This window comes from Chaetomium strumarium (assembly GCF_033439665.1).
Source record: "Chaetomium strumarium strain CBS 333.67 chromosome Unknown B0T15scaffold_3, whole genome shotgun sequence".
In the NCBI taxonomy this organism is placed as follows: Eukaryota; Fungi; Ascomycota; class Sordariomycetes; order Sordariales; family Chaetomiaceae; genus Chaetomium; species Chaetomium strumarium.
Window position 1 is genome coordinate 451,601 of NW_026944431.1, and position 27,156 is coordinate 478,756.

Below are 27,156 nucleotides of genomic sequence, written 5' to 3' on the forward strand. Positions count from 1 at the left end.
TCTGTATTTACCGCACCTTTGAGATTGAAGTGTTTCGCATACCTTAGCTCATACCAACAATCAATACTAAGAATCTAAGTGGCAGCACCGCCTCGATACGGGTAACTCATCCCCCGGAACGACAACAACAACAACGACGACATGCATCTCATCTTGACTGGTGCCACCGGCCTGGTGGGCACTGCCGTACTCGACGCAATGCTCAAAACCAAGGACATCAGCAAAATATCCGTCCTCAGCAGGCGGCCCGTGAAGTTCCAGGACGACCGCATCAACGTTATCATCCACCAGGACTTTGCCTCATATGAACGCGACATCCTCGACAAGCTAGAAGGGGCTCAGTCTTGCGTCTGGGCCCTTGGAATCAGCCAGACACAAGTCAGCAAAGAGTGCGTAATATCCCAGGTCCCGGACCATCCAACCGAGCCGTGAGTATGGATGCCATGGCAGAATCAGCTGACAAGGACGCCGGCGCCAGGGAGTACATCGACATAACAAAAGCATACCCCCTTGCCGCAGCAAAGGCTTTCCAGTCTCTCCCACCCCAGACCGAGACCAAGCAGCCCTTCCACTTCGTCTACGTCTCCGGGGACGGCGCCACCTTCACCCCAGGCCGCTTCACCCCGTTCTTCGGCCGCATCAAGGGCGAGACCGAGCTTGCCCTGGCCGAGATGCAGAAGGCAAATCCTTCTTCGTTCCGCGCCAGCACCGTCCGCCCGGGCGTGGTCGACTGGACGGGCCATGCCGAAGTGAAGCCTTTCCTGCCCGACATCGGGCTGTTTAGGAGCGTTGCGGGGGTTGTCATGTCCCACATCACGAAGCGTGTCGCTCCGAGCAAGTGGAGCCCCACAGAGCCTCTGGGGAGGTTCCTAACCGGCATGGCCATGGGGATGTGGGACGGTGCTCTGGAGGGGGAGGGCGTCCAACGCTTGCCCAGTGGCTTCACAGTAGTGGACAATAACGGGATCAGAAGGCTGATTGCGGGGGGGCTTGATGAGGTGACTAGGCATGGCAGGGACGTTAGTTAGCACTTGATACCCTGCCAGCCTCTTACCCTTTGTCTCTTGCTGTTCTTATGTTTGATTTTCGGCCATCTTCTCTATATAGTTATTAACTCTAATTATCACGCTACCTCCCCATCTTTCTGTGAGTAAACCGCAACTGAGCATATAGGCCCATCAGCATGTCTTTCTTCTCCCTGTTTCTTATCTGCTGACTTGATTCAGGCCGAAATCCGAGTGCAAAATGTAACTTGTCACAGCATGTTTAGTACTTCTATTTCTATAAAGCACACATAGAACGTGATGTTGAAGTTACACTGTTACGATTCTTGAGTGTCATGGGCGCTAAACGGCATACTATTCTGGAGCATGCCAGTAGGTATATCACCTACTAGTACTTGACACAACATGTAACCGACGGGGAAATAGCCACAGTTTGATATTGTGCCTGCTGACCACCTTCTTGAATCCCCCAATCAGGCACCGCATCTATTTAACCTGCGTGAGTGAATGGACGACGGGCCACGCCCTGGCCGATCTGCACTAGGACCCTTGACAGTGGGAGAGTTCACCAATCAGCAGCGAGACCGTTGCACGTTCCGGGAAGGAGGTAACGCCCCGCTGCCCGTACCACCGATATGCTAACTGCCCCGATCCGGTGAACCGGTCGGATCCGGGACCAGGTAAAACATCCGCAGGCGATCTCGATGCTTGCAAATGTGCTGAGAGTTTGAAGTCTCAGCAGCCTGATTTTTGAAACATAGGAACTGATTGGCGTTGGCAGCCGAGAATAATTTCGGGGTTCTCTGAAAGGGTTAAAGCTGCAGTATTCCGTACAGTACGTGCGTGATACGGTTGGTATGAGAGCGCATCCCGCTCCGTCTCCCGGATACGCGCTCTGGACCCCGACAAAACCGTTCAAATCTGGAAAGCTGCCCAGCCGGCATGCACTTCGGAAGCTGCACTTTTGACCTCACAATGCCACATGCCATGATCGCCTCCTCAAGAATCGCGAATCATGGGCCCCACGTGGGCCGGCCTTTGGAGCGGGGTCCACGGGGCCACAACACCACAATGCCGGTCGCCACTTGAGTTGCGACTCATTGAGAGAGATCTCGAACAACAGAGGGGCTCGAGGGGTTCAGGAGAGTTGAGAACTACAACCGCTCTAGCAAACGCAGGGGACATGGGACTAGAGAGTGACTTAGTGGGCCGCATGCAAAACGTGACGAATTGCCAGCGACGAAAACGGCCCGGCTTGTCACGATCAGGTATTGATGAGCGCCAAGACATTCCACATTGTTCGGTGGTGGGGTCGTAGAAGGGTCCATGGACCATGATCCAGCTTCATCTCGAGACGAACCACCGATTCCGTCGTATCCGCCGGGGCCTCCTCTCGGCATCTTCATGTAAAAAGTTTAAAAAGCGAAACAATCTCTTTTCTCTCCATAGCATACAACTACCTCCGAACTCCTGCAGAAGTTCTCCCAAGGCCATGCGTATCAAGATCCCTTGTTGACAGATGGAAGTACATGTATTCCCAAAGCAACCACCACTCCTCCACAAACATGGCCCTGCTAGCCGCTTCGAAGACCACTCCGAACGTCTCGCTCAGCCATAGCCAACGGTCCGACGTGATCTCTGTCCTCCACCCGCTCGTCAACAGCGCGCTGCAGTTCCAACAGCTCATCGGCTCCGCCGCTTTCCACCTCTTCGTCCGGACCTACTTCGCGGCTAGCATCCTCGCCACGACCTCTTTGTGGGCAAGCAAGAGCATTGCCTGGAGGACATTCCTTGCTTCCAGAATCCTCGCTGCGAAGAGCTTTGCGCTTACCAAGCGGCTCGCTTGGGCCGGGTGGGATTGCAAGCGATCAAGACGTCTCCGCAAGCGACTCGAGTTTGAGCTCTTCGTGCTGCTCCTCGGGCCTGGTGGTAATGCTTTATTGTTGATGGTCTTCTGGCCGGGCTGGCTTATGCTGGCCCTGTTGGGATGGGGTCTTTGGCGGGTGATCAGTTGAGGTTGAGAGTAAGTGAGGTACCGTTGTTTGTTCGGCGGGTGGACAGACAGTGCTCACACGGCGACAACCCAGGCCGCGTTTGGGGCCCCAAGAGATGTCAAACTCCCTGCTATTGCAGTGACTCCCACGACGCTAATTCCAGTTGACACACGCTTGCTGGAAGACTTTTCATCGCGAGAAGAAAAAGGCATTGCCGCCGGGATCCCGACGGATCTCCTTCGAATAATCCTTCTCGGGGTCGAATTCCTGCCAGAGGTTGGCCGGATAGAGGTGCTTGTTGCGCTGATACCACCGCCGATCCACCACTTTGGTCAACGTCGGATCATCCGATGCCCCCTCAAGTTGAGAGAGATCAGGCGCCCGACCGATGCCGGCCGCGCCGGATTCTTTCGGGGGAGCTTCGGCGCTATAGTTGAAGAGGAGCTTGTTGCCTGGACCAACGGTCTTGTTGATGATGAAGAAATAGAACTCGTAATGCTAGATAGACGGCACGTTAGTTTAGATCGTCTTTGTAATAGAAAGCCAGACATGTCACACTTACGTGAGGAATGATCATGGTACCCCGGACGAGCATCAAGTCGTCCACGCTGACACGGGCCCAGTCCCGTCTCGCATTCGAGCTCTTGTCTGCACCGACCCCAAGCTGCGCGCCCACCTTGCGGCTCTTGTCGAGAAACAGCCACACAAAATCTCCCTTCTTGACCCTCACAATGCCGCCGGGGATGTTGGTGCCGTCGTAGAAGACGAAAGGGATGGCGATCTCCGTAGCCTTGATTGCCGCCTGGAGCAGGAGAAACTCCTTCCGTAGCGCCTCTCTCTCCTCAGCTTCTCGCCGCAGAGCGGCTTTAGTCAGGGCCCGCGGCACGATACCGACTGACGTGTTTGCCACGACCTTGGCCTTTGATTTGTCGCCCTTGTCTCTGTCCTTGTCATCACTGGAGACGAGTTCTGCTCCTGCAGCTGCCTCGCCATTATCACCCGCGCCGTTGTTTTCGCCATGTCTTGCCTTCTTCTTCTTTCCCACGTCACGGCCGACAGAAAGGTTGGGTCCAGCCTCGTCCTCTTCCTCGTCAAAAGACAACACCAGAGCCTTGGTCCTTTTTGTCTTCTTCTTCTTCGGTCTCTCCGCCTCGCTACTATCGGCACTCACGTTGCTCGGGGTCGCAGCCAGGGACCGATCCGGCGTCGACTTGTTGGTGCGCGCAGCGAATGCCGCCTCGCGCGCCTCGCGCTCCTGTTGCTCGAGGACCTCGGCGCGCCGCTTGCGGAAGTCGGAGAGCGCAACTAGGCCGAATGTGTCCGTGGACAGCCGCTCGTGCGTCGTCTTGTTCTGCGGTGTGAAGCGCGACGCTCCCGGTTGTGGCGGCGGTTGGTCTGACATTCCGGTAGATGTTGGGTAGCACTTGCTGGGAAGGGAGGGGCCTGGTGTGTTGGATGAGTTGTCAAAGACGGGCAGGTGTACTGTGCTAGGTAGAGTACAGTAGAGTTCTGCGAAGATGGGATATATCGTGTAGATCCTTCAGGGAATTAAAGTTCTCTTGATAGGCTAAGTTTTGGGAGCGGCAAACATAAGTGGTCCATTGCACATGCCAGCCAGCAAGTCCCGGTAAAAACCAATCGGATCGGCCGCACAACCGCGTCAGCCGATAGGAGAACGCGCCATGTCCCCTTTGCCGACCCACTGGGCTTATCTCTTTTACGCAGAATTATCTTCGTACTCTACTTCGTACACAATACTAGTACGATACTGGCATGGTGCTAATACATACCTGTATTTTAGCAATGTAATAATGCTAGTATGCGAGGTTCTAACAGGCTTGTACTACATTATTACGCTACCAAACACCGGAGTCCTCAGTCATGACCAGCAGTTGGATATTTCCGTCATTTATCTTTATGAGTGATAACAGAATTCCTCAATGCTTGAATCATTCGTCCGATAGGAAGTCTTTCAGTTTTCTTTGTAGGAAACCACCCAAGCTCTCAAAGATAAGCGGATCGTGGCCCTCTCGCCAACGCAAGCTGACCGCTGCCTCTGACTTGCCGACCGCGACTGTTATTTCGAACCCAAGTCGGCATTCCTCCGCTTCCGCTGCTGGAGTGGTGCAACCCCTATTCGGTCCTTCCCCGTCTTGTTCTCGGAGCTTTCTTCTCCTCCAAGCCCTGCTCCATACGTTCTCCCCCGTCCTCCCCAGGCCGCTTGAGGTTTCCGGGTGCCAGGTCCAGGACATAAGCTCTAGAGATCCCACGATATCTCTGATTCGGGATATCACGGGATTGATTGGCTTTTCAGCCGGTATCATCAGCAGCTGCATCGTCACAGGCAGTGGCAAAATCTTCCTCCAGATACTCGCCTTCATCCCTCGCGCCACGTGCTCGGCCGGCCGCATGGGCCCGAAACTCCATCCCAAAGCCCACCGCCGCGTCTTGCTGCCCTGGACAAACTCGGTAACAGCATAATTGTCGATACCCTTCTCGCGTAGCTGCCCGATGAGTGCCTCGAGGCTGGTGAGCTTCCCGAGCATCGACGTGTACCACTGGATCCGGTCCCGCAACACAAGTGACTCCCCTATCAGCCGGCCAACATGGGCGACCTCTCCACCCTCACAAACCATTTCCACTGGGGCACCGGTGCAGGCTGAAAGCGGAGGCCGGGCCTTCTTCTGTGCTGACGAGAGCATGTCGTCTTCCGAGGTGTAGAATGGCGGGTTCATCATGACGAAATCGATGCATTGGATACTAGCCTCGTCTAGAGGCACCAGCGGGTCCTCTGGCTTCCGTTCCAGCAGCCGGATACGTTCTTCCAGGCCGTTCAGCTTGATGTTGGTCTTTGCATAGCTCAGATTCCTGGTGTCAATGTCTGCGGTGAGCTTAGCCTACCGTCTTCTGCCTATTGGACAGAAAGCTCACCTGTTGCCACAAAATTCCAGGGCCTCTGGGCAGCCCCTAAAAGCGGGTAGATACAGCTTGCGCCAGTGCCGACGTCGAGCCCGCACAGCTTCCGGCCGGGTGGCTCATACGACGTCGTGTCCATCAGATCCTTCAGCCACAGGATGTAATTATGCCGGTTGGGAACCTGGCACGGGGATCAGCAATGATGATCATCTGAAGTTGCTCAGCAGTCAGGCTGGGCCATACCGGGGGGCAAAGTCTGTCGTCTGGCAGCTCCAACGTCAAGCCAAAGTCAAGCTCCAACAATGTCTTGGTCAGCTGCATGGTAGCAGCCGGGTTGCTGAAGTCGAGCTGTCCATCGTTGTGAAGCCTGCAGGGAGGTTAGGCATTTAGCACAGGTCCAAGCAGTCAAGAAGTGAGGGAAAACCAAGGTAAGGGGGGACGTGGTATAGGGGAAGCGTGCTAGTGCAGTGGAGTGAGAGCAAGTAACCTACAGTGCAGCAAGACGACTGTCGTGCTTCGCAAGCTGCTTGAAGTCTGGCTCCGTCTCGTAAAGCCGGCGGAAGTAGCCGTCGGCGGTCACCCCGGCCGGCGGAGGATGGGGCCGACCAGGATTCGGTCTGCCGGGGTTGGGTCGGCCGATGGCTGATGGTGTGGTTCGAAGATCGGTTCCGGGCCCGATGTCCATCTCAGCCGCATCGACTGATGCTTTTCGCTTATTTCCTGCCATAACAGTCTCCGAACTTCATCTCTTAGACTCTAACTGCCACACGCGGCCGAACGCAAATGCCTGGTACTGGCACGAAGGCCCGACAGCAGGTGCCTTGGAAAGTGCGATATTTGTACAGTGCAGTACCGTTACGTGTTGATTCTTGAAATCCTATTCTCGTCATGTGAGGGCATACATCGTACTCAATGCTGGTAACGGCTGGTAACGCCAGCGAAGCAATCAAGAGATTCGAGCTTGAAGACTCCTACTACAGATAACGAAAGATGTCCACGTGTAACGACTCAGGTCGCTTATCAGCAGCTGCCATATCGTCGCAGGCGACCAATCACGCAATCGCACCTACCAGAAGAATTTGAGTCTTGACTCTTCGTCGGTTGTTGTGTTCAACCTGGTGAGGACGGGGTTAGTGTCGAGCATTATGAGGATCAGGGTGTGGAAACAGTGAGAATTACTCCGTACTCCGTAGAGCATATTGGTGCCCATAGCTGGTGCTGACAATGCTGACATCCTGGGCTTCCCACAGCTTCCACCTACACAGTAAGTGTACACTAAGGTTGTGTTCCACTCTCGCCCGCCTTAGCAGTGGGCCTTCCCCAGGTGAGGTGGGGAAGACCCAATCGCTGTCACCACCATCCAAAAGAGCCAGGCTGTGCTGCCTGTCATGACGGAGGTTGCTGTCCAGTCGAGCGAAACAAGGCTGCCAGAAGATGTGGGAGTCCAGGGCCTTCTGCAGCTCATCTTCACCATGCGGACTAGCTGAGGCCAGGCTAGAGTTCCTTGCAGGAGATGCGGATACTACTTAAGCAGCCAAGCCCCGTTCATTCCCATTGCCGTTCACTCCTACCTATGGTAGAGTTACAGTCTCCTCTGAACCAATCCATCTTGATCGGGCTGACTTTGCTTCCACTTTTGCCACCTGCTCCGGCTGTTTCCCAGCTGCGGTCATTTACCGACAGCGTAACAATTCGGACAAAGTGAAAGGGACAAACGAGCTGCTCGTGGCTTGATATCGCAACGGTTCGGACGAGCTGAAGCTGGGCCACCCACCTGGTAGCAGACTTGGCACGACGCAGCATCAAAGACCCCGTCGCAATCGCATCGCTCCCCTTCCAACCTCTCACCGACTTCCACCGACCTGCGCGCTACAGACTCACCACCTTGCATCGCCCAGAGTACCTTAATTGCTCACGCTGACGCCGCGAAGCGAGTGTGTGCGGTTTGAGAAGCACCAGTGTAGAACACACTGGGCTCAACGGGCAGGTAAAGTACCTATTCAAGGTATTATCATCCCGGTTCCGCTTGCACTTTCACAGCCAGCTTCTCTTCTGTCACGTTGCACTTGGTTCCTCGTCCTGTACGCTGTTGCCTTGCTGTGCATCCCTCTCAGTCGATTCTATTGGATCTGCTCGGCTTTCCAAGTTCCATCGTACTGCTCCTCCGCAAGCCGACGCCGCTTCTGCTGCGCTCCCGCTTGTGTGTCCTGATGCTATGACTGACCATATATGAATTGACAACAGAACGCCTAGCATTCGCTGGTCCCGCATCGGGTGCATGCCCCGGTCAGCTAGGCACTTCTGCAGCTCTCCGGGCCTCCCTCAGCCGGCCACGTCGCTCCCGTCAGTCGCACAGCGCTCCCAAGTTCTACCACACCTCGGAGCTCCGTTGCCTTATTGCGGTGCAAGCCTTCCCAGTTCCCACACTCCTCCGCCGTTTCCCCAATACCTCCCTCATTTGGCCCATAAAGTCTACCCCAGCAAGCTAGCTGCCCATCGCCTCTTGGCGGAAGCCCGCTTGTCCCGCCATCCTTGATACTCACCGAGAAATATGGACTCTGAAGACAGGAACTCGGCCGATGTGCGCGAAGGAAACCCTCCAGTGTCGGCAAAGAGCGAGGAGTCCAAAGCGCCTGCCGAGAGCATCCCCAAGTCAGCCGAGGGAGAGCCCAAGGCTAACGACAGGTCCGATGGGAATAAGAAACTGGCCAAGGACAAGAGCTCCAAGAAGGGCGCCAAGGGCAAGGCAAAGAAGTCCAAGAAGGCAGCATCACCCGCCGCGTCGGATTCGGATTCGGACAGCAGCGACACCAGTGATAGGTCATCTTCATCTTCGTCCGCCGACGACAGCGAGTCCGAATCAGAGGTTTCTAAAAAGAAGCGGGTGACCAAGAAGCGTCACGGACCCCAAAGAGGCAAGAAGACGCGCGTGAAGAAGCCTAAGAAGACAGCTAAGACGCAGGGGTCATCCGACTCTGACTCCGACTCCTCCGACAGCAGCGACAGTGACAGTTCGGAGGCTGAGGGCGCCCAGCAAACCCAAGCAGATGATCTGCTAAAGAAGCTCCAACTGTTACTCCTGCAACAGCAGCAAGGTGGCGGCTCCTATCAGTACAATGGGGGGCTCAACAACAATGTTCCTCCCCCTATCTATGACACCGGTCTACGGCAGAACCCCGCGAGAGTCCGCCGCGGTGGCGCCCGTACTTCTGGTCGGGCAAACCCCAACATCGGTGGCATTGACCCCAGCCTCCTCGTAGACGGGCAGCAGCAGCAGAAAGACAACAAAAAGCGGCAGAAGGCCAGCAAACTTGACTACAAGCGCGTTGACCAAGTCTGGGACGACACGATCCACAACTACAAACTCCAGGACACGGCCGAGGGGACAGTAGACGCCCAATACGATGAGTTCATTTTCCACGTTCGTCGTACCTTCGATTGGGAGGGCAAGTACAAAGCCACCATTGTCGATATCAAGAGCAAGCTGCTTCGCGAGTGCCTCCAGGATGTCATGGGTGGCATCAAGGGTGTGAGCTTGGTCGATGATACGCCAAAGCTTGACCCTAACATGCTCTTCTTGTAAGTCGTTGGCCTTTCTCCAACTACTTCACCAGTTCCGTGACAGCCTCGCACTCACACCATGGCAGATATCTTGAAGATCTCCGCAAACACATGAAGGAATTGAAGAAGCAGGCGAAGGCGGCCAAGAAAAAAGAGCAAAAGCGCATTGAATCGAAGCGACAGCATCTGAAAGTGCTGATCAAATACATCAACAAGGACTATGCGGACATCAAGAACAGGTAAGCCTGATCTGCCTGTGCCTAGTGCCGCGCTTACGTTCGCTTTGTAGTCTCTACCCGATGCTGGAGAACGGTCTTATCACGTTCGACCTGCTCTGGGCCTTGTGGAAACCAAACACGCTGGCATACACGACTACCTACGGGTCACACGATGAACCTCGTGTGTTCAAGGTCGAAATGGCAGAGAAACACCACAGCCTCATGAAGGGCGACTACTACTACATTGAGGGCAAGGTACGATGCCGTCCTGCCGGAAGATGAAGCACGTTTGCTCACTTACTAATCACACCTTTCGATTTGTGCTAGTACTTCGAGTATGATGGGAAGCAGTTCGGCTTTGGAGGCATGGCCGAAGAGATCGGCGACTTCCGTGGAGCGCGCAAGATCACGAGCTTGGGCTGCTATCCGCTCAAGTACCACAAGAACGAAGCGCAGCTGCGGAAGGAGTTGATCGAGCGCGGCAAGAAGTTTGTGTCGCTCAGCGGCGTGCACTACAAGAGCCATCACGGGATGGCCTACTACAAGAAAAAGAAGGCCATCATCAAAGTCAACATCAACGGGCGCATCATGATTGACCCCAGTATCCACCGCCGCATCAATCCGAACTATCCGATCTCCCTTGTTAGGCCCAAGGACCACGACCTCCTATCGGACGATGAGGACTCGGACGACGAATCTGGCTGCTGCGGATGCGACTCGGAGTTAGAGGTCGACGGCGATCTGGACGGTGAGAAGACCAAGTTCGTGACCAAGGTCGTTCGAGACGAAAAGGGCAACGTTTCGCTTGTCCGCATGCCCAAGTTCGATGACGACGAGGCTGCCGGAAAGGAGAAGCTGGACAAAGTGACCGCCAAGGATGAGGACACAGCACAACAGAACGGGGAAGAGACACCCACCTCTTCGGCAAAGGGAAAAGAGGCCAAACCGATACCCGAGTTTAGTGATGAGGAGTACTTAATCGCGTCTCCGGTGGTTCTTGGGTTTGCCTTTGCCGAGAAGTTGTGGCTGGAATTCACCGTCTCCGGCGTCAAGGAGATTCAATGGAATGAAACCGCTTACGAGTCCCTGGTGCTTGAGCCAAAGACCAAGGACATCGTAAAGGTAAGGCTCTACACTGATGGCAGAGCTCCCCCTTCGGCAGCATGGCATTAACGGGTTGTGAACAGGCTCTTGTCGAATCCCACAAGTACCACGCGGCCGAGAGCATTGACGATGTGATTCAGGGCAAGGGCAAGGGCCTAGTTGGTATGTTGATATCCTCATCTGCTCCTATAACCACTCTCTGATAACGTTCAATTAGCTGTGCTACATGGCCCTCCCGGCACTGGCAAGACCTTAACGGCGGAAGGCATCTCGGAGCTCCTCAAATGCCCTCTATACATGGCATCCGCAGGCGAGCTCGGCACAGACTCGAGGTACCTTGAAAGCGAACTCCAGAAGATACTGGATATCTGCCACGCCTGGGGAGCGATCCTCCTGCTGGACGAGGCCGACGTGTTCTTGGAGAAGCGGAACATGCACGACATCCACCGGAATGCCCTTGTCAGCATCTTCCTTCGCCAGCTCGAGTACTTCCAGGGCATTCTCTTCCTCACAACAAATAGGGTCGAGGTAAGCACAAACCGACGAGACCTTTGCTCACCGGACACCGAGCACTAACTAAAAGCTCTGCTTGTTAGACCTTCGATGATGCCTTCCAGTCGCGCATCCACATTGCTCTTCGATACGACAATCTCGACCACCGAGCCAAGAAGACCATCTTCAAGATCTTCATCGAGCGTGTGCGGGTGCTTGAGAAGATCAGCCTGATGCCCTTCAGCGAGGAGGACTACAACCAACTCGCACGACACGAGCTCAACGGGCGGCAGATCAAGAACACTGTCCGCACCGCGCAGGCCCTGGCGGTCAATAAGGGCGAGCCGCTCTCCATGAGCCACATCCGCCAGGTTCTCGATGTGCAAACCAATTTTGAGCGGGATCTGAAGGGCGGTACTGGCTACCAGGACGCGATGAGGAGCTATTTCTGAGTCTCATTTCTTTTTTTTTTGGAAGTACCTTTGAGCGTTGGCGTTTTTAGTGTGGTTCTCTTTCGGCCATGCGGTGGTGGGCACCCCGTTCAGTTGATACGCGTCCATCTCATGGAAGATATCCTTTTGGGGAGATATCGTCTTCTTTTGTTACTTCAGTCATTTTTCGGTCATCTTTTCCCGTTTGTTTCGCGCGCTCCTCCCTGGACCTCATCAATATCCCGGAACGCGTATCTCAGAACCCACGCAAGGTAGAGAAGACAGCATGGTCTGGGCACTGCTAAATGCCGATTGATGATATTGACATGACGGATGCAAATAGGCCTGTACCTTGTGTAGGTTTTAACAGAGTATGGACGCTATGCGGAGAGGGATAGTTCAGGGGCAAAAACCAAGATGAAAAAAGCCCAAAAATGTAATTAGCTGCGACTCGTTTCGATCGAGTGACCTCCGGGTTATGAGCCCGGCGCTATTCCGCTTAGCTACGCAGCTTATCCTTGAATTGTCGATGCTGAGGTGGATTCTTTTAAACCACTATATGGACGTACCAGCACCAAGATCGACCCCACAACTAACCCGATACGGACGTGGCACAAAGAGTCAAGCCACACTAAAACTTGCAGGCATCTCCCCCAACTTGCCTGTCACTGTCGCGCATGTAAACAACCACATACCAAATACCTGATTGAATTTTCAGAGAATATGGAGTGTGTATACTGCAACTGCTAGCCTAGACTGCCTACCTTCCTAGGCTATATGGTAGCACCTAGCATTCGAACCTAACCTTGCCCTATACCCTCCTCCCCTGAGCCCACCCTTGGAATTACGCCTATGCCTACGCCTGTATGAGAGCATTGCCGTATTGAGATTGCATTTGAGACTGTTAAGAGTTGCCAAACGGCGTGTCGAACGGCGCCTATAGGCATTTGGTATATGGTTGTTTACGCATCTATACATGCGCGACAGAGATAGGCAACCTGGAAAAGTTAGGGAAGATGCCTGTAGGTTTTGGTGTGGCTTGACTCTTTGCGGCCCGGCCGCATCGAGTTAGCTAGGGGGTCGATCTTGGCGGTGGTAGGTTAATATAGTGGTTTCGTGTCTCTTTGCCAATCGTTGATATGTCTCTTTTCCAATAATTTGACCTAGTCCTATACGCAGCCCTGTACTCGTTGGGCCTCCTAAACAAGAGCGGGGGCTGGAAGTACGGGATAGAGCCTCAAGTGTGTGTGGATCTACCTCCATTACTTTGCTCAGGCGGAGAGAGCCTACCCAAGTAGTATCTACTGTATCATCTTCAATGTAACTACTACGAATATTGTGTGGCTGTCAAGCTCTCCCGACAGACAGGGGCGATGGACATGGACAGCTCCTGTGGGGCGCGAAGTTGCTAATCGCGGTACAGTGGGGACAAACACCAATCAGCGAAAGTGCGGCCTCTGAAGCCGACGTCATCCGATCTCGAAGAGAGCTGAAACAAGCTGCCCTGTTGGCCCAGTTCGGACGCCAACGGCGCCGTCTTTGTGACCAAGGCCATCGATGTAAGAGGCGGATTGGCTTGGAGATGTATTAGGGATTCCGGAGCCCTTTCTCGTCTCCTCGCTCTGCTTGTCTTCCTGTCCTTCTGCGCCTTGCGTTCTTTTAATCGTTGGCTGTCGATAGTCCCCGGCCCGCGCAGAAGAAGCTGGTTGCGATTTGCGCTCGGTTCGTCCCGTCATCCGAACTACATACATAAAAAAGTCCTGGAAGTCGATCTTGTCGCTTGAATCCCGGGACCAGCGCAAAACCCGGACAGCAGAATGCCGCGCGGACAAGCATGGAGCCGCTTTCTGGGCTTAGGGACTTTGGGACGAGGACATCGTGACAGCGGCTGGTGGGAGGAGCAACGGCGTGAGTCAGAACTTCTCGCTTCTCTCTCTCCAGAGACTAATCCCGTACCCCAGTCCTCCCAACCTACCGGACCAGTTCGATCCAGTCGGCAATTCCGGCCCAGACCGTCACCGAAGTCGCACTCCGTATCCGCCATCTGATCGAGGAATGTGTCCCATGCGAGCTCAAGGAGGACATGGTAACCTCGCCGCACAGCAAGGTCATCACGCCCAAGGTCATCAAGGCTGCCAAGGAAGCTGGCGGTCGCGAGCATGGGGCCTGCGTCGTCTTCTGTCTGCTGATCAATAAGCGCTGGTGGCACCACCAGTCGCTGGTTGAGCTATGGGATGCGGAGCTTCACCAGCTCCGCGCCACGGCTTGCGAGGTCATTGCCAAGAAGCTCATAGAGTCGGAAGAGGATATGGAATACCTCTTGCACTCCGTCCTGCTCAAGCGCTACTCCATTCTTGTCGATGGGCATCCCACGCATCCGGTCAACGTTGTTGAGAAGGCAGTTGACCTGCACGCTCTGCGCGTCATTGGGTCCGCGGGGTACCAGAAGTGCGTCAACTACCTCTGGCGCGGGTGGCTGATCCAGGACGAGAAAGACCCGGCCACGTTTATCGACTACAGGGACAAGGATAACACGTCGTACTGGGCGCACCTCGACCCGGACCGCATGCGCGCGCCAAGGTACCAGAATGCCGCTCAGATGCTCTTTTCCTTCGCTTACCTCGGCCTATATACGCTCGCGATGAACTCGGTGAACGAGGATGGCGGCATCGACTTTGTCGAAGGTCTGCTCTACATGTTTACATTCGGCTTCATCTGCGATGAGCTCGCCAAGTTCTGGAAAGCGGGTTACCACATCCTGAATTTCTGGAACGCATTCAACTCGATTCTGTACGGCCTCCTGAGCACCAGCTTCGTCCTCCGCTGCATAGCGCTGAGCCACGGTGGTAATGAGCCCAACGGGCTTCGCCATCATTACAGCGCCCTCAGCTACAGCTTCCTCGCAGTAAGCGCTCCCATGTTCTGGGGCCGTTTGCTTCTCTACCTCGACAGCTTCCGTTTCTTCGGTGCCATGCTGGTCGTGCTCAAGGTCATGATGAAGGAGTCCCTCATCTTCTTCGCTCTTCTGGTCGTCATTGTTGTCGGATTCCTGCAGGCCTTTGTCGGTCTTGACTACGCCGATGACAGGGTCATCGAAGACATATTCTTCATCGTCCAATCGATGGCCAACGCCGTGATGCAGTCTCCCGACTTTAGCGGTTTTGAGAGGTTCCGGCCGCCGTTCGGCTTGGTCCTATATTACTGCTTTACATTCGTCGTCATGGTAACGTTACCCCTATCTCCCCCACAGTCATAATCTACACCCCTTTACGCACCAAGAACGTTGTCTAACCCCCGGATCCAGGTCGTACTTCTCAATATCCTCATCGCCCTCTTCAACTCGGCCTACGAAGACATATACGACAATGCCAACGACGAGTATCTTGCCATGTTCGCCATGAAGACCGTAACCTTTGTCCGCGCCCCCGACGAGAACGTCTACATCCCTCCTTTCAACCTGATCGAAATCTTCCTGATCGCCATCCCCTTCGAGTGGTGGATGGACAAGAAGTCGTATGAGCGCATTAATGACATCGTCATGGGCTTCATCTACTCCCCCCTGATTTTGATCTCGGCCTACTTCGAGACCCGTTGGGCCCGTGACATCCGCGTGAACCGCGCCCGTGGCGACGCCGATGATGATACGGTTGAGGAGTGGGAGCAAATGTTGGGGCAGGTTGACTTTGAGGCCGACGGCTGGAAGAAGCAGGTTGACGCAGCAAAAAGTAACCTGGAGGAGGACCTTGCGGTTGCAGAGGTCAAGAAGCTGAAGGAAGAAGTGAACAAGCTGAAGGAGCTGGTTCTGTCCCTGCATAAGGCGCTAGCCGATGGTAAGGATGAGGATGGCGGACTCTAGGCTTGACTCCTTCAACCCTGCCCGTTGCGCAATGATGCCTCTGCGCATTGTGGTTGCGGAGACTTGTGGGCTGGATCTGAACAGTTCCATCCACACGTCTTGTTGGGAAGTCTGTGTCTTTCAGGGCATTGGCAGCCGGCGTTCGGCGTGTTGAATGTGATGATCTTCATACCCCCATATCTACAATAATGGCAGTTTTACCAGGTGGACAATTCTTGTGAAACAAACCTTTGATTCCTCCAAATGATCTTACAGACAGAAGACTCTTCTCAGGCTTCGGTGTCTATTGTGAATGACCCAGCTGTGCCTTGGACTAAATCGCATTGCGATCGACATGAGGCGGTCTGTTACAGAGAGTCACCTACCTCCAAGAGCAAAGATCACTGTCAAGGATTTGGAGAAGGTGGAAGCAGATTATCTTTTGGACGCTGCCGAACACGCCCTAAACCGAGCCAGCAATGTTGCTGTTCTGTTGAATCCGTAAATGTCCAGATAGCCCCCCGAAGCCTCTTGCAACAAGGATAGAGAGCGCCCAAGTACAGTTGCGCCCATTCCTAAGCTGTTAGAGGACAGTCCACGAGAGGGAAGTCCCAAAAAAGAAATGACGCCACCACCGTTGTCCCATCTGAGCAAAAAAAGAGAGAGGGAAAAGAAAAGCGAATAACCGAAAGGTTGGTGTTACATGTACACAGTATTACACCCTTGTCAACCGAGCCACCGTTCCCAGTGTCGTCTTGCCTGTTAGCGCCCATAGATTATTGTACAGTCTCATGTTCAATGACAACCCAGCTGCCACACAGTTTAAGCGAAAGGAAGAATCAAGTCGAAGGTGCCAAAATGAGGGTTTGTGACCTAACTGGGTGCCCTTGAACAGCGGTCAGCCGGCAATCCAAAGGGAAACCAGAGGAGAGAAAACGCAAGGGAAGACTCACACTCCGCCTCCCATGAAAGCAGCCAGGTCATCAAGCTCCAGCAGTTGTCGTTCAAAAGCCGCGCACAGCTCCATCGCTGTCATGTCGACGTCGGGGCCGGGTTGCGTCGCCTGGGGAATACCACTAACTGAGGTCGACGATGTGATATCAGGCGAGTCCGCCTTTGGCACGGTGCCTGGAGGAGGGCTGGTTGTCATGGGGGTCGCCGCACCGACAGAACCACCATTAATCGTGGTGACACCTGGCCGTCTGGGGACGGGAGGTTCGCTATCGCGGCTGTCCACAGACGCAGGAAGCGGGGGATGTCCTCCGAGGCCCGTCATCTGATCGTAGTCCATCGCATCAGGATTCGTGTCAGCCTGGCTGGGAGTGTCGTCCTTGATCGAGGGCGAAACATGTTGGTTTGACTTGCTGTCTTCACGCGTGTCACGGATGTCCCGCGGAGCGCTGTTAACCTGGCGCAGGACCTTGGACATGACGGAAAGGTGACGCTGCCAAGGGACCACCAACGGCCACGACTCAGAACCATCCTGACAGAGCCTCAGGCTGTCGCGCACAATGCTCGAAGCCGACTCGATCACGTCAGGCGGAGCCAGTCCCTTGAGCGTAAGATACGCAACCGTAGATCCAGCCGTGAAGGCCGAGAACAACATGAAAATTGGGAAGCAAAGGATGCTATCCTTGTCTGCTCCGTGCTCGAGGGACAGAAGGGAGTGGATGATGCTGTGCGACGCCGCAAAGATATGGTCGACAGCCTGCAGCATGAGAGGGTACGAGGAGCTGCGCCAGGCCTCGAGCGAAAAGTTCTCGTCGGTGACAACCTGAAGGATGCGGCGGCGGTTCACAAAGATAGTGCCACAGTTGAGGAGCGAATGGATCATCGCGTACGTGTATCCGCTGCCCATCGTGATATGGAGGTTGATCTGGCCGGGCTTGTCGGCAAAGTGCAGCGGCAGGGACTGCCTGATGGCATCAATCTCTTGCTCAAGCGCCAGACATTGTTCCTCGGAGAAGGTTTCGAGGGTGGTGGTCGTCATCATCTCAACCACGTTGCGCCAAGCCTTCGTTGCCAGGACGATGTGCCCGAACTCGCCGACCTCGCCAAGAGGACTGGCAGGGTCAGGCATGGTCGAGGGAGGGGCGCCGCTCAAGGTACGGACATAGACCGGGCTGCCGAAGTGGTAATTCATCAGCGTACACGGCAGTGATACATCGTGAACGTCGTGCGACGAGAGAGCGGGGTGGCGGCCGGGGCTGCTAGTGAGAAAGCAATCCAGGATGTAAATCAACCATAAGGTGCGTCGGAATGATTCGTCCTGAAGGAACTGGTCTGGATCGGCGTGGAGGTGGTGGGAGTGGACAATACGGTACATCTGAGCCATTCGCGCAGCCTGGCCGAGATAGATATAGGCGCGCACCGCATTGCGGCAGCCCCATTCATGAACAACAAGCAGGCACAGTGCCTGGATATCGGCAAGGCTAGGCTGGTCCAGAGCCTGGCCAATGAGGTGAATGGCCTTGCTGGCAAAGTGTTCGGCAGCGGCGGAACCACCACCGTGGCCGCCATATCGGCGAATCATGGCCGGCGAGTGCCTGTCATACAGTGTTAAAAGCTGATCGGAAGCTTCGGGAAGGTTGCGGCGTTGCTTACCGGGCGGCTGTAGCAAGCAGGGCATGGATCATGGTGGGGTCCATGGAGGTGTTCTTCAGCTGCTGAAGAAAAGACGGCTTGTGGAAGGCCACACATGCCGGAAGTGTCTTTGAAATCACACGCTCGCATTCTTGCATCAACTCGGGCGTGAGTCTGCGGAGAAAGTTTGGTTAGGCTGTTCGTATGCATCTTATGGCAGAGTTGATCGTAATGGAAACATGGGATGCGACGGTTTGCGGTAATCCGTCGGAGCCTCTATACGAATAGCTCCGGTGGTTTGAGGCCAAAGCCAAGACAACCGGGGTAGGACGGGAGAAAGCGCACGGAGCAAAGGGAAAATTGCGCGTGCCGGTTTGGGAAATGAGGGCCGGGCGGAGAAAATTGGTGGCCCTCCGAGCGCGAGCGCTAGAAAATGAACTCGGCGGGTGGAGGCAACCGGGAGCGGGAGAAAAAAGGCGCTGGGCAAACGGAGCGCCCGGACGCCAACAAGATGACCGGATAAATGGGATCGAAGACCGTGTAGACGTGTAATGATGAGGTGCAACGCTCGGCTTGGGAATAGACGATAGATGCCAGATTTAGGTATGCATATGAAGGGAAAAAGAGATGAAACGTACTTCTCAGTGACTGTTGGGACATGACGCGACACGCCTGAAGCGGGAGGCGCCTGACGGTCGCCCGACGTGTTCGGGACAGCCCGCTCGCTGGGCAAAGATTCGCGCGCTCGCTGCTGGGCTCGAGCTGGCGATACTCCATGGCTACCGTGCGTCGGAGACTCATGAGGGAGGTAGCAATTGTGCATGCCCTTTATGCAGTTCTTGCAAGGGGGCTTGCCGGTATCATAGACGCATTTCGTCTTACCCTTGCGACAGCGGACACAGGCGCCTCCAGCTCGGAGGGCTGTCGATCGGGGGACCGACGCCATTGCGGACAATCGCGTCGCACCTTACAAGGGTGCGCAGACCAGTGACAAGTTGTTGACAGAACGCGAGCGATGATGGAAGATTGAGAAGATGACGGAACCAGACCGATGCGATCGGAGGAAAGAGTGAGCTCCGGAGGGGCGCCGATGGGACGAAAACCGACAGCCCGGTGCAGCACAAAAAAGGTGCGCTTTCAGAATTGAGAGACGAAGCTCGGTGCGAGGGAGTGCGTTGTTCCTCAAGTCCGGTCGGGGAAGTGATGAAAGGAGGGAAAGTAAGGGGAAGAAGGTCAGGGAGGACGGGGAATCGATGGGGTAAAAGGAGCTGGACGGGAGGGCTCGGGCGGACTTTGAACCTCTGGAAGTGAGGGAAGGGAGGCGGCGGCAGCACTCATAAAAAAGAGGCCACAGTCGGGCGGATCGGCTCATACTGCCGGGGTCAGGTAAGGGAAGACGGGGATAAAGTGGGTCACTTGAGGAAAGCGCCAGCCAGTCCAAGTGCCCCAGCATCCCGCCCGCCGCGAGCAGCCCGGCGACCGGCAGACAGTGGAGGTCGAGAGCGGAAACCATAGACCCGACTCACCGTCAAGTGAAAAAGTTTGATCCCTTAATGAGTCATTACAAGGCGCACTTGATATCATCCCGGGTCTGGAACAAATTCGAATGCCAACCGGTCTGTTTGACGCCGGGTTTGCGCTTTGGCGCGTCCGCCCCGGGTACCCCGCCGACACTTGGTGCCTCAGCCCGTGAAGTCCGGCACCTACCGAAATGGCCGCCACTGCTGCCCAGGTGGGTTGGATGGAAGGCGCGCCTCAAATTCCGTGATTACTGGTAGGTACCTACTGAACTATAACTAAGGTACACAACTTACTCCTCTAAGTGGGTTTCGCAGCTCTAGTTGTTTCAACCTTTCTCGCAAGAGACAATACCACGATTAAATAGGTAACCCGGTTTACATCGTCTGTCCGCAGAATGCCGGTCTCGATCTTCAGTTGGCCTGTGCTTGGTGCAATCTGGTACAGATAATGGCAGTAGTAGAGTTATCGACACAGGTACGTTGGGAAATGCCTCACGGCAAAGCCACTGCCCGATGGCGGCTGGAGATCTGTGTCTCACCTGTGAAGCTGTGGCCCGAGCCTTGCCTGATTTGCGTGCATGCGCACGGGGTGGTGCCTCCAACCACCATCGCAAGCGCTTCCTCTTGGCCTCTGTTGGCGGGCCCCGGTCGGTTCTCGTTCTAACACATAATACCGTAGTTGGGGAATCTGGGCGGCAATGACGCCCATACCATGAATATAGATAAGTGTTGTCGTCACCACTTGGCAAGTTCTCCTGTTAACGGGGTGCGATCTAAATCTCGATCTCGCTCACGGACTTGAGTGGGCCCACGATCTGGTCGGTGCATTCGGGGCACGTTGACGTTCTTCTTCCGCTACTGGCACTGATTCTCTTCCTCATAATAACGGTGGCAAACTCGAGTTGCCTAAGGTGCGGGGAATAGCATGCAGGCAGGCCGTGGTCAATTAATAGCTCCTCGGTGTGTGAACGAAGGCTGCGGAATACGTACAATACCAGTGATACATGGTGGCAGACAAAACCTGCGCGGGACCCAGTTCCGGCCTCGGACCCACATTTCCCGAGGCAGAACCTTGAATGCTCTCTCGGACGCTTCGGCCGCCAGACCATCCAACGCCGGCAACTAAGGTTCGTGTCCATGCTTTTCGGCCATGTCCAACACAAGCGAGGGGTGGAAACTCATTGAACGCACAGAAAAGTTGCGTTTCAACCTGCAGTGTTTTGGCTTGTCTGTACATCATCACACACTCAAACACAGGAGTGGGCATACTTATCGCCCGTGGAACGATGGGATAAGCAATCTCCGGGTGCGAAGTCCGCCTGTCCAAGTCGGTTTGTGGTCAAAAAAGCCTCGTCGAACACGACACCTCGGAAGGGAGTGGGAGCCACGAGTTGCATGCTGCACCAGCCGCCTTGGCCCCGCCCTCTGAAAGAGGCCGACGGGACTCCTGAAAAGTCGAGCGGTGACTACAATAGCTGTTTTACGGCTCCTACCAGAAGCCTCATCGCCGGCGGCCACATGCTCTGAGTGGGACCTGTAGCGGAGTGTCCGCATTGCCGGCCCGTCCTCGAACGGTCTCAAACTGTCTGGCTAAAGTGCGCAGCGCGATGCATCGCGGCCGTCACCTAGTCTCCTTGCCTCAAGACTCAGGTATGCCTCCGCCATGTACCGCGACCGTGATTTTGACCTTTTCCTTGAGCGAGCTCTGAATCTACAATTACCCGGCTTCCATCTACTTATCCCCCACCTAGCTCCCTATCTGGTCCCAAGCTCGCAGGGGCACTCAGACGGGACTTCAAAATAAATGATCCCAATGACGGAGATGATGGAGATGCTAACGGCCGGTACCTTTTTTTTTGCTTTCTTCATTTTTTCCTCGAGTACCAGATCCCTATGCTAGAGTGTCCTGGACTCCCATCTGGTCTGCTCAGCCCCCCAATGCGGGAAGTCCGGCGGGGGCTAAGTAAATTTAGGGATACTGGGGAGATCACGAGGCTCACGACTCGGCTGTCAGCCATAAAAGAAGTACCTTATAAGCCATATGGCAAGGGTCAAATTTTGATGTGCATAGACGACGGCGTCCGAGAGGTCGGGTCTGTTCAGATAGCCAACGGAAGAGTCTGGAATGTTATATTGTACATAGGTACCTAACGTATGTACAATACATACACCGAGTCGCTTCTTGACTTGGATATCGGACTCGCCGGTACGCGCGGAGAGCAGATAGATGCGCAATTCTGAAACCTGCCGCGGCCGTCGACTTCGACACATTGCAGCAGATCCCTGGAGGCGGCGCAGCGAGAGAGACACGGAGGCTTGGTGGGTCGCGAACCCCCGGGCAGCTCAGGCCTGCGAGCCAGCCCCCCAAATTGGCTCTGCTTTTATGTCACCGAGCGCTTGCGTCGGGCGGCCCAAGATCGGACTCGGCGCCTGCAGCCCCCGCCTGCACCACCACTAGCCGCCAGCTCCAGCCGCTGGTATTGTCTCGCTCTTGAATGAGGTACACAAGGTCAAGAGCGAATGCTGTTTCGCAAAGTCTCCCTTGCCCCCCGCCCCCTTCCTGGGTACGCGTCATGCACGGTTTTGCTACATAAGCCGCTCCCGATTTGCGTTACCATCCGGTGATATCGTCCAGATCGGCGGTGGGTATTCCGTACGCAGACAGGCCGATGGGCGGGGCCCCACTGCGGCCGGATGACGACTGGAACAGCCGAAACACATCCGGGCGGCAGGACAGGACGGCCCCCTTTTATTATTTAGACCCAACTAGGCGTTCAACTTGCATAACCCTCACAGTCCCTTCTGGGCGGGTTGGACAGGGCCAACCAGCCCGGCGACGGCGTGCATACGGTCTCATCCACAGGTCAAGCGTAGAGACAATGAACGGTCTCCTGGGAGGGTACCGAGAGCTGTAGCTATAGTCGCCAGATCACTAAAGTGCGATGTGAGCCTAGGTGGGGTGACGAGGGCTGGACCTCCATTCCATTTGGAGTCTGCTCGTCCTACGCACATCGGACACGGCCCGGTCACTCGGATGGCTGACGGAGGGAATACGAGGAAGAGCAACTCCGTTTCGTGCCGATTTCCCCATTCCTATGTCAAGGCGCCTCGGACGTTACTCATGACCTTTGCAGTCGGCCTTTCAAATGTCCCCCTCCTACTTTGGCGCTCAAACCACCAATGGATCCATCTCTCCCAATACCAAGTGAAGCCGGGCCACGGGTGAAGGTGAGAGCATGGTGTCCGACGTCCGCCTACCCCCCATGCTTCTTTAAATTGGTGGAAATAGTGGGCGTTTTGACCTGAACCGTGCCATCAGCCATTCCGAAATACGCAGCGACGGGCTTCTGAGCGCCCGCGGCAACCTCCAGCCCATTCTCGCCATGAAACAGGCCTATCTCGGCCACACCGGGAATCTTGATCAGCCTATCCGCAAGGGCGTCGACGGTCCAAACGCCACTGGCCCCGCTCCCGGTCTCACTGCCGTCCTCGAGGTCCTTAGGGAGGAGGAGCGGCGCAAAAGGTGCGTCAATAATCCACATGCCGTTGTCCGTGACGATGGCGCCGGCCTTGCCGGGGAGCCCGGGCCGGACCCGTGGGTTTTGGGAACCCATCCGGGCGAGTTCGTCCAGAACCCTCGGCGCAGCCATGGGTAGCACCTCTATTGGAATTCCCTTCTTCCAGGCGGTCCCCAGACGTGGAGAGAGCTTGCGGAAGTCGGCCACGCAGACGAACCGCTTGGCGCTGACGGCCACGATCTTCTCTTGCCACAGGCATGCGCCGCCGCCCTTGATCAGGTTCAGGTCGTCATCCACCTCGTCGGCACCGTCGAAGGCAACATCCAGCTGCTGCCCGGCCGGCAGCTTGCTGATGTATTGCAGGTTCAGCCCGGCCGCTTCGATCAGCTCCTCGGACTGGGAACCCGTTGGGTAGAAGGTCATCTTGGACGTCACGGCGGGCCCGAGGGCGGAAATCGCTTCCACCACGTAGACGACGGTGCTGCCGGAGCCGATGCCTATCCTCGTGTACTCAGGAAGGAGGTGGTCCTTGACAGCCTGGAAGGCGGCAAGTCTCTTGGATGTCTCGACCAGCGCCGCTTGCTGCTGCTCTGTGGTAGTAGCCATCCTGCGTGGAGCTGGCGGTGCTGTTACCCTCCGCGGGTGGGTATTGAACGGTATCGTGGTCCCTTTGTCTCCGGGTGTAATGAGAGATAGCGTCAAGCTGGAACGAGTGGAAAAGCCGCACGCAGGAGACCCAGAGAGCGCAGAGACGAGATGAGAAGACGAGCCAGCAGTCCCAGCGACAGCAAAACGCGCAAGATGAGACTTGCGGAAAAGCGTGTTCAGCCTCGTCACTGAGCCTGCAATGCGCTGATTCATGCGAATACCAAAGTGTCAAGGGCAGCACAACCCAAAAATGGAACGAGTTAAGCTTGCAGTGCGGCTATTTGAGGACCGTACACTGTAGTAGGAGAGGTGATGTTAATGCCATGTTAATAATGCCCCCTTGCTTCCCGTCCTTCCCTGCGAGCTCGGATCTGCACCTGCAATCCTGGCCCCACATCTATGGCGGGGTAAGTTGAGCCCAATGAACCGGAGGGCCCCATCAAACTTGACGCTGGCTCTTGAATCTAAAACCACACTTCCTCCACCGATTCTCTCGTTCTTAGAGTCCGCATGAGCCACAGCTCGAAAGTCTATTATTAGACTTGAGTAAGACCTAGTTTATAGTTCCAGAAAAGCGCCCGCTCTGCACAAAAAGCCTCCCACAGTTGACCCAAGGAGCACCACCGCAAGAACCTGCATGCAACGTAGAGGCTGGCTTCGCAACCGGACGTGCCGGGTTCTAGTGTTGGAACCTGAAGTCCAACCTCTTATTTCCCTGGTCGGTGGTGGTGGCCAGGTAATGCAGCCGCTTCTCTGGGGTCAGGGCGTCCCACTTCTTCGCCCTCGCTTTATTCCGGAAGACATAATATGCCTTGACCATACCATACAGCACGATGTTCATGCATAGGATTCCGAGAAGTTGCCGATTACCCCGACGGTACAGCGGCGCGTCGTCTGCGATGGGAGTTAGTGCCTGCCACTAGAAGATCCGTTCGCTTCTGACTCCGACCTACCAGTCCGGTATATGTTGGCGGCGATGACGGAACCCGCCTGGACAAACATGTTGTAGCATGCGGCAGATACGGTGCGGGCCCGAACGGTGTTGGAGTTGCGAGAGTTCCACCCGACTTGGATTGGGTGTGCTGGCCCCTGAAGTCAGCTACGACGATGTTGATCCGCGGGGACAGGACGTGCATGACTTGCCATTAGGGTAGCTGAGCAGCAGCGTGGTGACCGCGTATATTACCCACCTGCTCACCTTGGAGGTATCGACCACGTTGAGGTATATCAAGAACGGCAGTGCCCATACCTGCCCCGCACCGGCCACGAGGGTCAACTGTCCCGCGATCTCGGCGATGTAGGCTATGCCCAGCATCGTTATTACTGGCCGGCGTCAGACTCACACCCCTCACCGCAATCTTCGACGTTAAACACGGTTGTCGCTTACTATGGCCAATAGTGTAAGGTATCGCCAGCAGATTTGTCTGGAATGTATCGAAACCCAAACTCCTGAGAGAGAGGGTGAGATACTGCTGAGGAGGTACCATCGGGATCTGGAACGTGAGTCCAAGGATATACAGGGGCCTTGGGCAGGATCAGCCTCGTTCCGATCCGAAATGGTAGGTGCGGACGTATATATATGTCCAGGACAACCACTCACCAGAGGTCATAGTCTTTGAGAGTCTGCCAGAGCAGTTTCAGGGTGATGGGTTGGCGGTTGTGCATGTCGCTTTTACTCGGGTCTTCCCGCAGGACACGGTTTACTATGATCTTTTCTTCCCTGGAGGTTACACCCGCACGATATCTGTCAGCTCTTGTAACACGAGCGTTCCGGGGTAGAAGACGGCCGTACCGCTCGCTAAACCATCCATCCTTGCCCCGGAACCAGCTCGCGGTTTGACACGGCCCAGCAGGCATCAGCAGGAAGGAGAGGACACCGATAACCAGCGTCAAAAGGCCCTGCGGTACGTGGTCAGTGCCTTATCTAGTTGTGTCTGTGGCTCGAGGACCAGCTCGTGTACGCACCTCGATCAAGAACAGCCATCGCCAGCCAGAGTGGCCCTCAACACCCCGCATGTGCAGAATGCCGTACGCGAGAAGGGACGAGATGATGTCTGCAATGCTCATGGCCGTCCAGAAAAAGCCGAGACGCACGGTCAGCTCGTGGTGCTTGTAGAAGTATGAGAGGTACAGGACCACCTGCCACGTTGAGTAAGCTTCCGTTGACATCCACAGCAGGCCCCGGCATGGCAGACTTACATCAGGGATGAACCCCCCTTGCAGGACACCTAACAAGCAGCGGCATACAAGGAACGATGTGCGACCAGACAGCCAGAATTGGCCGGTAGCGACCAGACTCCAGAGAGTAATCTGCGCGGGGATCCAACGGTCCGGCCCCATCCACTTCGAGACCAGCTGGGACGGGAGCTCGGCGCAGAGAAAGGAGAGCCTGAAGATGGTGTTTCCCAGGTTATAGTCTAGGGGTAGTACATCCGTCAGCCCATCCGTAGCCCATGCATGTGCTCATCAGCAAGGCACGCTCGACTCACCGTCGGTGGTCAAGGAGAGGTCCGGGAGAAAGTTGTCGCTGAGGGCCTGGCCGAGGTTGGCTCGGTCGAACTCGAGGGCCATGAACATGATACAAGCCCACAGCATGATCCGGAAGTCGATCTTGCGCAGCAGGCGACCCTCTTCGCGCCAGGTCCATCGTTCGAGAGGGTCGAACCGATGAGTGTTCTCCCTTGAGGCGAACTGTCCATCAGCCACTCTGGTATGAGGTACCCGGGAAGCAGAAGGAAAGGTTACTCACCAGTCCGGGGGCGGCCGATATCGTTCTGCCGTGTCCGGGTCATCAAACACGCTGGGCTACACAGGAAGGTGTCAGCGACGGTGGTGAATCGGGCAACGTGTGCCGGGAGACTTGCCTGGGTGGCAACAGCATCTGGGTCGTGGGACTTGTTTCTCTGGAACCAGAACCGCTTCTCCTGGAGGGCTTCCCCAAGCGGTGGAATTGTGTTCACGGACGTCGTCGATGTATCCGGCCCAGGCTTGCCTTCGAGTTCCCTTTCAGCCCTGACGGCCCTGTCTCTGGTGAAAACGGTAGCCATGTCTGTAGGCGGTGCTGCCAGGCTCGCTCTTGTCGGTACACCATCGAGGCCAACAGTCCAGTACTTAAAGGCAGTGACACTTCCGAGGACAGAGTCCGGTGTGGGTCGCCATCTCATATGATGGCATCACCACCGGCGTCGGCTCGTTATGGGGACCGCGGGACATCCTCTTATCGGGCGTGGGTTGGCCAACCCTTAGCTTAGCGCCGAGTTATCACGTACATGGCCCGCGCAATCACGCCTTTGTTGTACTTGGGGCGGTTTGTGTCGAGTCCGCTCTAGGGA

At 55.6% G+C, this 27,156-nt stretch overlaps 10 protein-coding genes and 1 non-coding gene across 11 annotated transcripts; 4 read left to right on the forward strand and 7 right to left on the reverse strand.

Annotated features, from left to right (window-relative positions):
• Positions 1–141: 141 nt before the first annotated feature.
• Positions 142–1,028, forward strand: B0T15DRAFT_395497 (uncharacterized protein; the record flags this gene model as incomplete). Its single annotated transcript, XM_062864785.1, has 2 exons — positions 142–389; positions 479–1,028. 2 exons carry the CDS (start codon positions 142–144, stop codon positions 1,026–1,028), a joined length of 798 nt encoding a protein of 265 aa, XP_062722193.1.
• A 1,541-nt stretch (positions 1,029–2,569) lies between these two features.
• On the forward strand, positions 2,570–3,019 carry B0T15DRAFT_491964 (uncharacterized protein; the record flags this gene model as incomplete). Its single annotated transcript, XM_062866822.1, has 1 exon — positions 2,570–3,019. The coding sequence occupies one exon, from the start codon at positions 2,570–2,572 to the stop codon at positions 3,017–3,019; it is 450 nt and encodes a 149-aa protein (XP_062722194.1).
• A 168-nt stretch (positions 3,020–3,187) lies between these two features.
• Positions 3,188–4,400, reverse strand: B0T15DRAFT_395529 (XAP5, circadian clock regulator-domain-containing protein; the record flags this gene model as incomplete). Its single annotated transcript, XM_062864788.1, has 2 exons — positions 3,188–3,496; positions 3,561–4,400. 2 exons carry the CDS (start codon positions 4,398–4,400, stop codon positions 3,188–3,190), a joined length of 1,149 nt encoding a protein of 382 aa, XP_062722195.1.
• A 411-nt stretch (positions 4,401–4,811) lies between these two features.
• Positions 4,812–7,114, reverse strand: B0T15DRAFT_527135 (uncharacterized protein). Its single transcript, XM_062868953.1, has 5 exons — positions 6,985–7,114; positions 6,406–6,921; positions 6,158–6,281; positions 5,930–6,095; positions 4,812–5,879 (listed from the first exon to the last, which is right to left on the reverse strand). The coding sequence occupies exons 2-5, from the start codon at positions 6,639–6,641 to the stop codon at positions 4,948–4,950; spliced, it is 1,458 nt and encodes a 485-aa protein (XP_062722196.1). The 5' UTR covers positions 6,642–6,921; positions 6,985–7,114; the 3' UTR covers positions 4,812–4,947.
• Positions 7,115–7,844: 730 nt separating this feature from the next.
• Positions 7,845–8,240, reverse strand: B0T15DRAFT_527149 (uncharacterized protein). The gene has a single exon (XM_062868954.1). The coding sequence runs from the start codon at positions 8,192–8,194 to the stop codon at positions 7,970–7,972; it is 225 nt and encodes a 74-aa protein (XP_062722197.1). The 5' UTR covers positions 8,195–8,240; the 3' UTR covers positions 7,845–7,969.
• Positions 8,241–8,330: 90 nt separating this feature from the next.
• B0T15DRAFT_139185 (uncharacterized protein) lies at positions 8,331–11,930 on the forward strand. The gene is made up of 7 exons (XM_062861863.1): positions 8,331–9,493; positions 9,562–9,714; positions 9,765–9,948; positions 10,021–10,815; positions 10,881–10,959; positions 11,015–11,325; positions 11,394–11,930. The coding sequence occupies exons 1-7, from the start codon at positions 8,466–8,468 to the stop codon at positions 11,739–11,741; spliced, it is 2,898 nt and encodes a 965-aa protein (XP_062722198.1). The 5' UTR covers positions 8,331–8,465; the 3' UTR covers positions 11,742–11,930.
• Positions 11,931–12,161: 231 nt separating this feature from the next.
• B0T15DRAFT_t108 lies at positions 12,162–12,233 on the reverse strand. Its single transcript has one exon. It is a non-coding gene; the product is annotated as a tRNA-Met (tRNA).
• Positions 12,234–13,192: 959 nt separating this feature from the next.
• Positions 13,193–15,824, forward strand: B0T15DRAFT_527152 (uncharacterized protein). Its single transcript, XM_062868955.1, has 3 exons — positions 13,193–13,628; positions 13,682–14,943; positions 15,025–15,824. The coding sequence occupies exons 1-3, from the start codon at positions 13,538–13,540 to the stop codon at positions 15,574–15,576; spliced, it is 1,905 nt and encodes a 634-aa protein (XP_062722199.1). The 5' UTR covers positions 13,193–13,537; the 3' UTR covers positions 15,577–15,824.
• Positions 15,825–16,244: 420 nt separating this feature from the next.
• Positions 16,245–19,470, reverse strand: B0T15DRAFT_139377 (uncharacterized protein). Its single transcript, XM_062861864.1, has 4 exons — positions 18,777–19,470; positions 18,160–18,312; positions 16,509–18,101; positions 16,245–16,441 (listed from the first exon to the last, which is right to left on the reverse strand). The coding sequence occupies exons 1-4, from the start codon at positions 19,082–19,084 to the stop codon at positions 16,429–16,431; spliced, it is 2,067 nt and encodes a 688-aa protein (XP_062722200.1). The 5' UTR covers positions 19,085–19,470; the 3' UTR covers positions 16,245–16,428.
• Positions 19,471–22,912: 3,442 nt separating this feature from the next.
• B0T15DRAFT_509801 (ribose 5-phosphate isomerase A-domain-containing protein) lies at positions 22,913–23,782 on the reverse strand (the record flags this gene model as incomplete). Its single annotated transcript, XM_062867813.1, has 1 exon — positions 22,913–23,782. The coding sequence occupies one exon, from the start codon at positions 23,780–23,782 to the stop codon at positions 22,913–22,915; it is 870 nt and encodes a 289-aa protein (XP_062722201.1).
• Positions 23,783–24,145: 363 nt separating this feature from the next.
• B0T15DRAFT_412668 (major facilitator superfamily domain-containing protein) lies at positions 24,146–26,871 on the reverse strand (the record flags this gene model as incomplete). The annotated part of the gene is made up of 11 exons (XM_062865409.1): positions 24,146–24,718; positions 24,778–24,906; positions 24,950–25,147; positions 25,212–25,348; positions 25,425–25,544; positions 25,617–25,723; positions 25,790–25,963; positions 26,024–26,241; positions 26,314–26,504; positions 26,574–26,629; positions 26,671–26,871. 11 exons carry the CDS (start codon positions 26,869–26,871, stop codon positions 24,504–24,506), a joined length of 1,746 nt encoding a protein of 581 aa, XP_062722202.1. The 3' UTR covers positions 24,146–24,503.
• Positions 26,872–27,156: the final 285 nt, after the last annotated feature.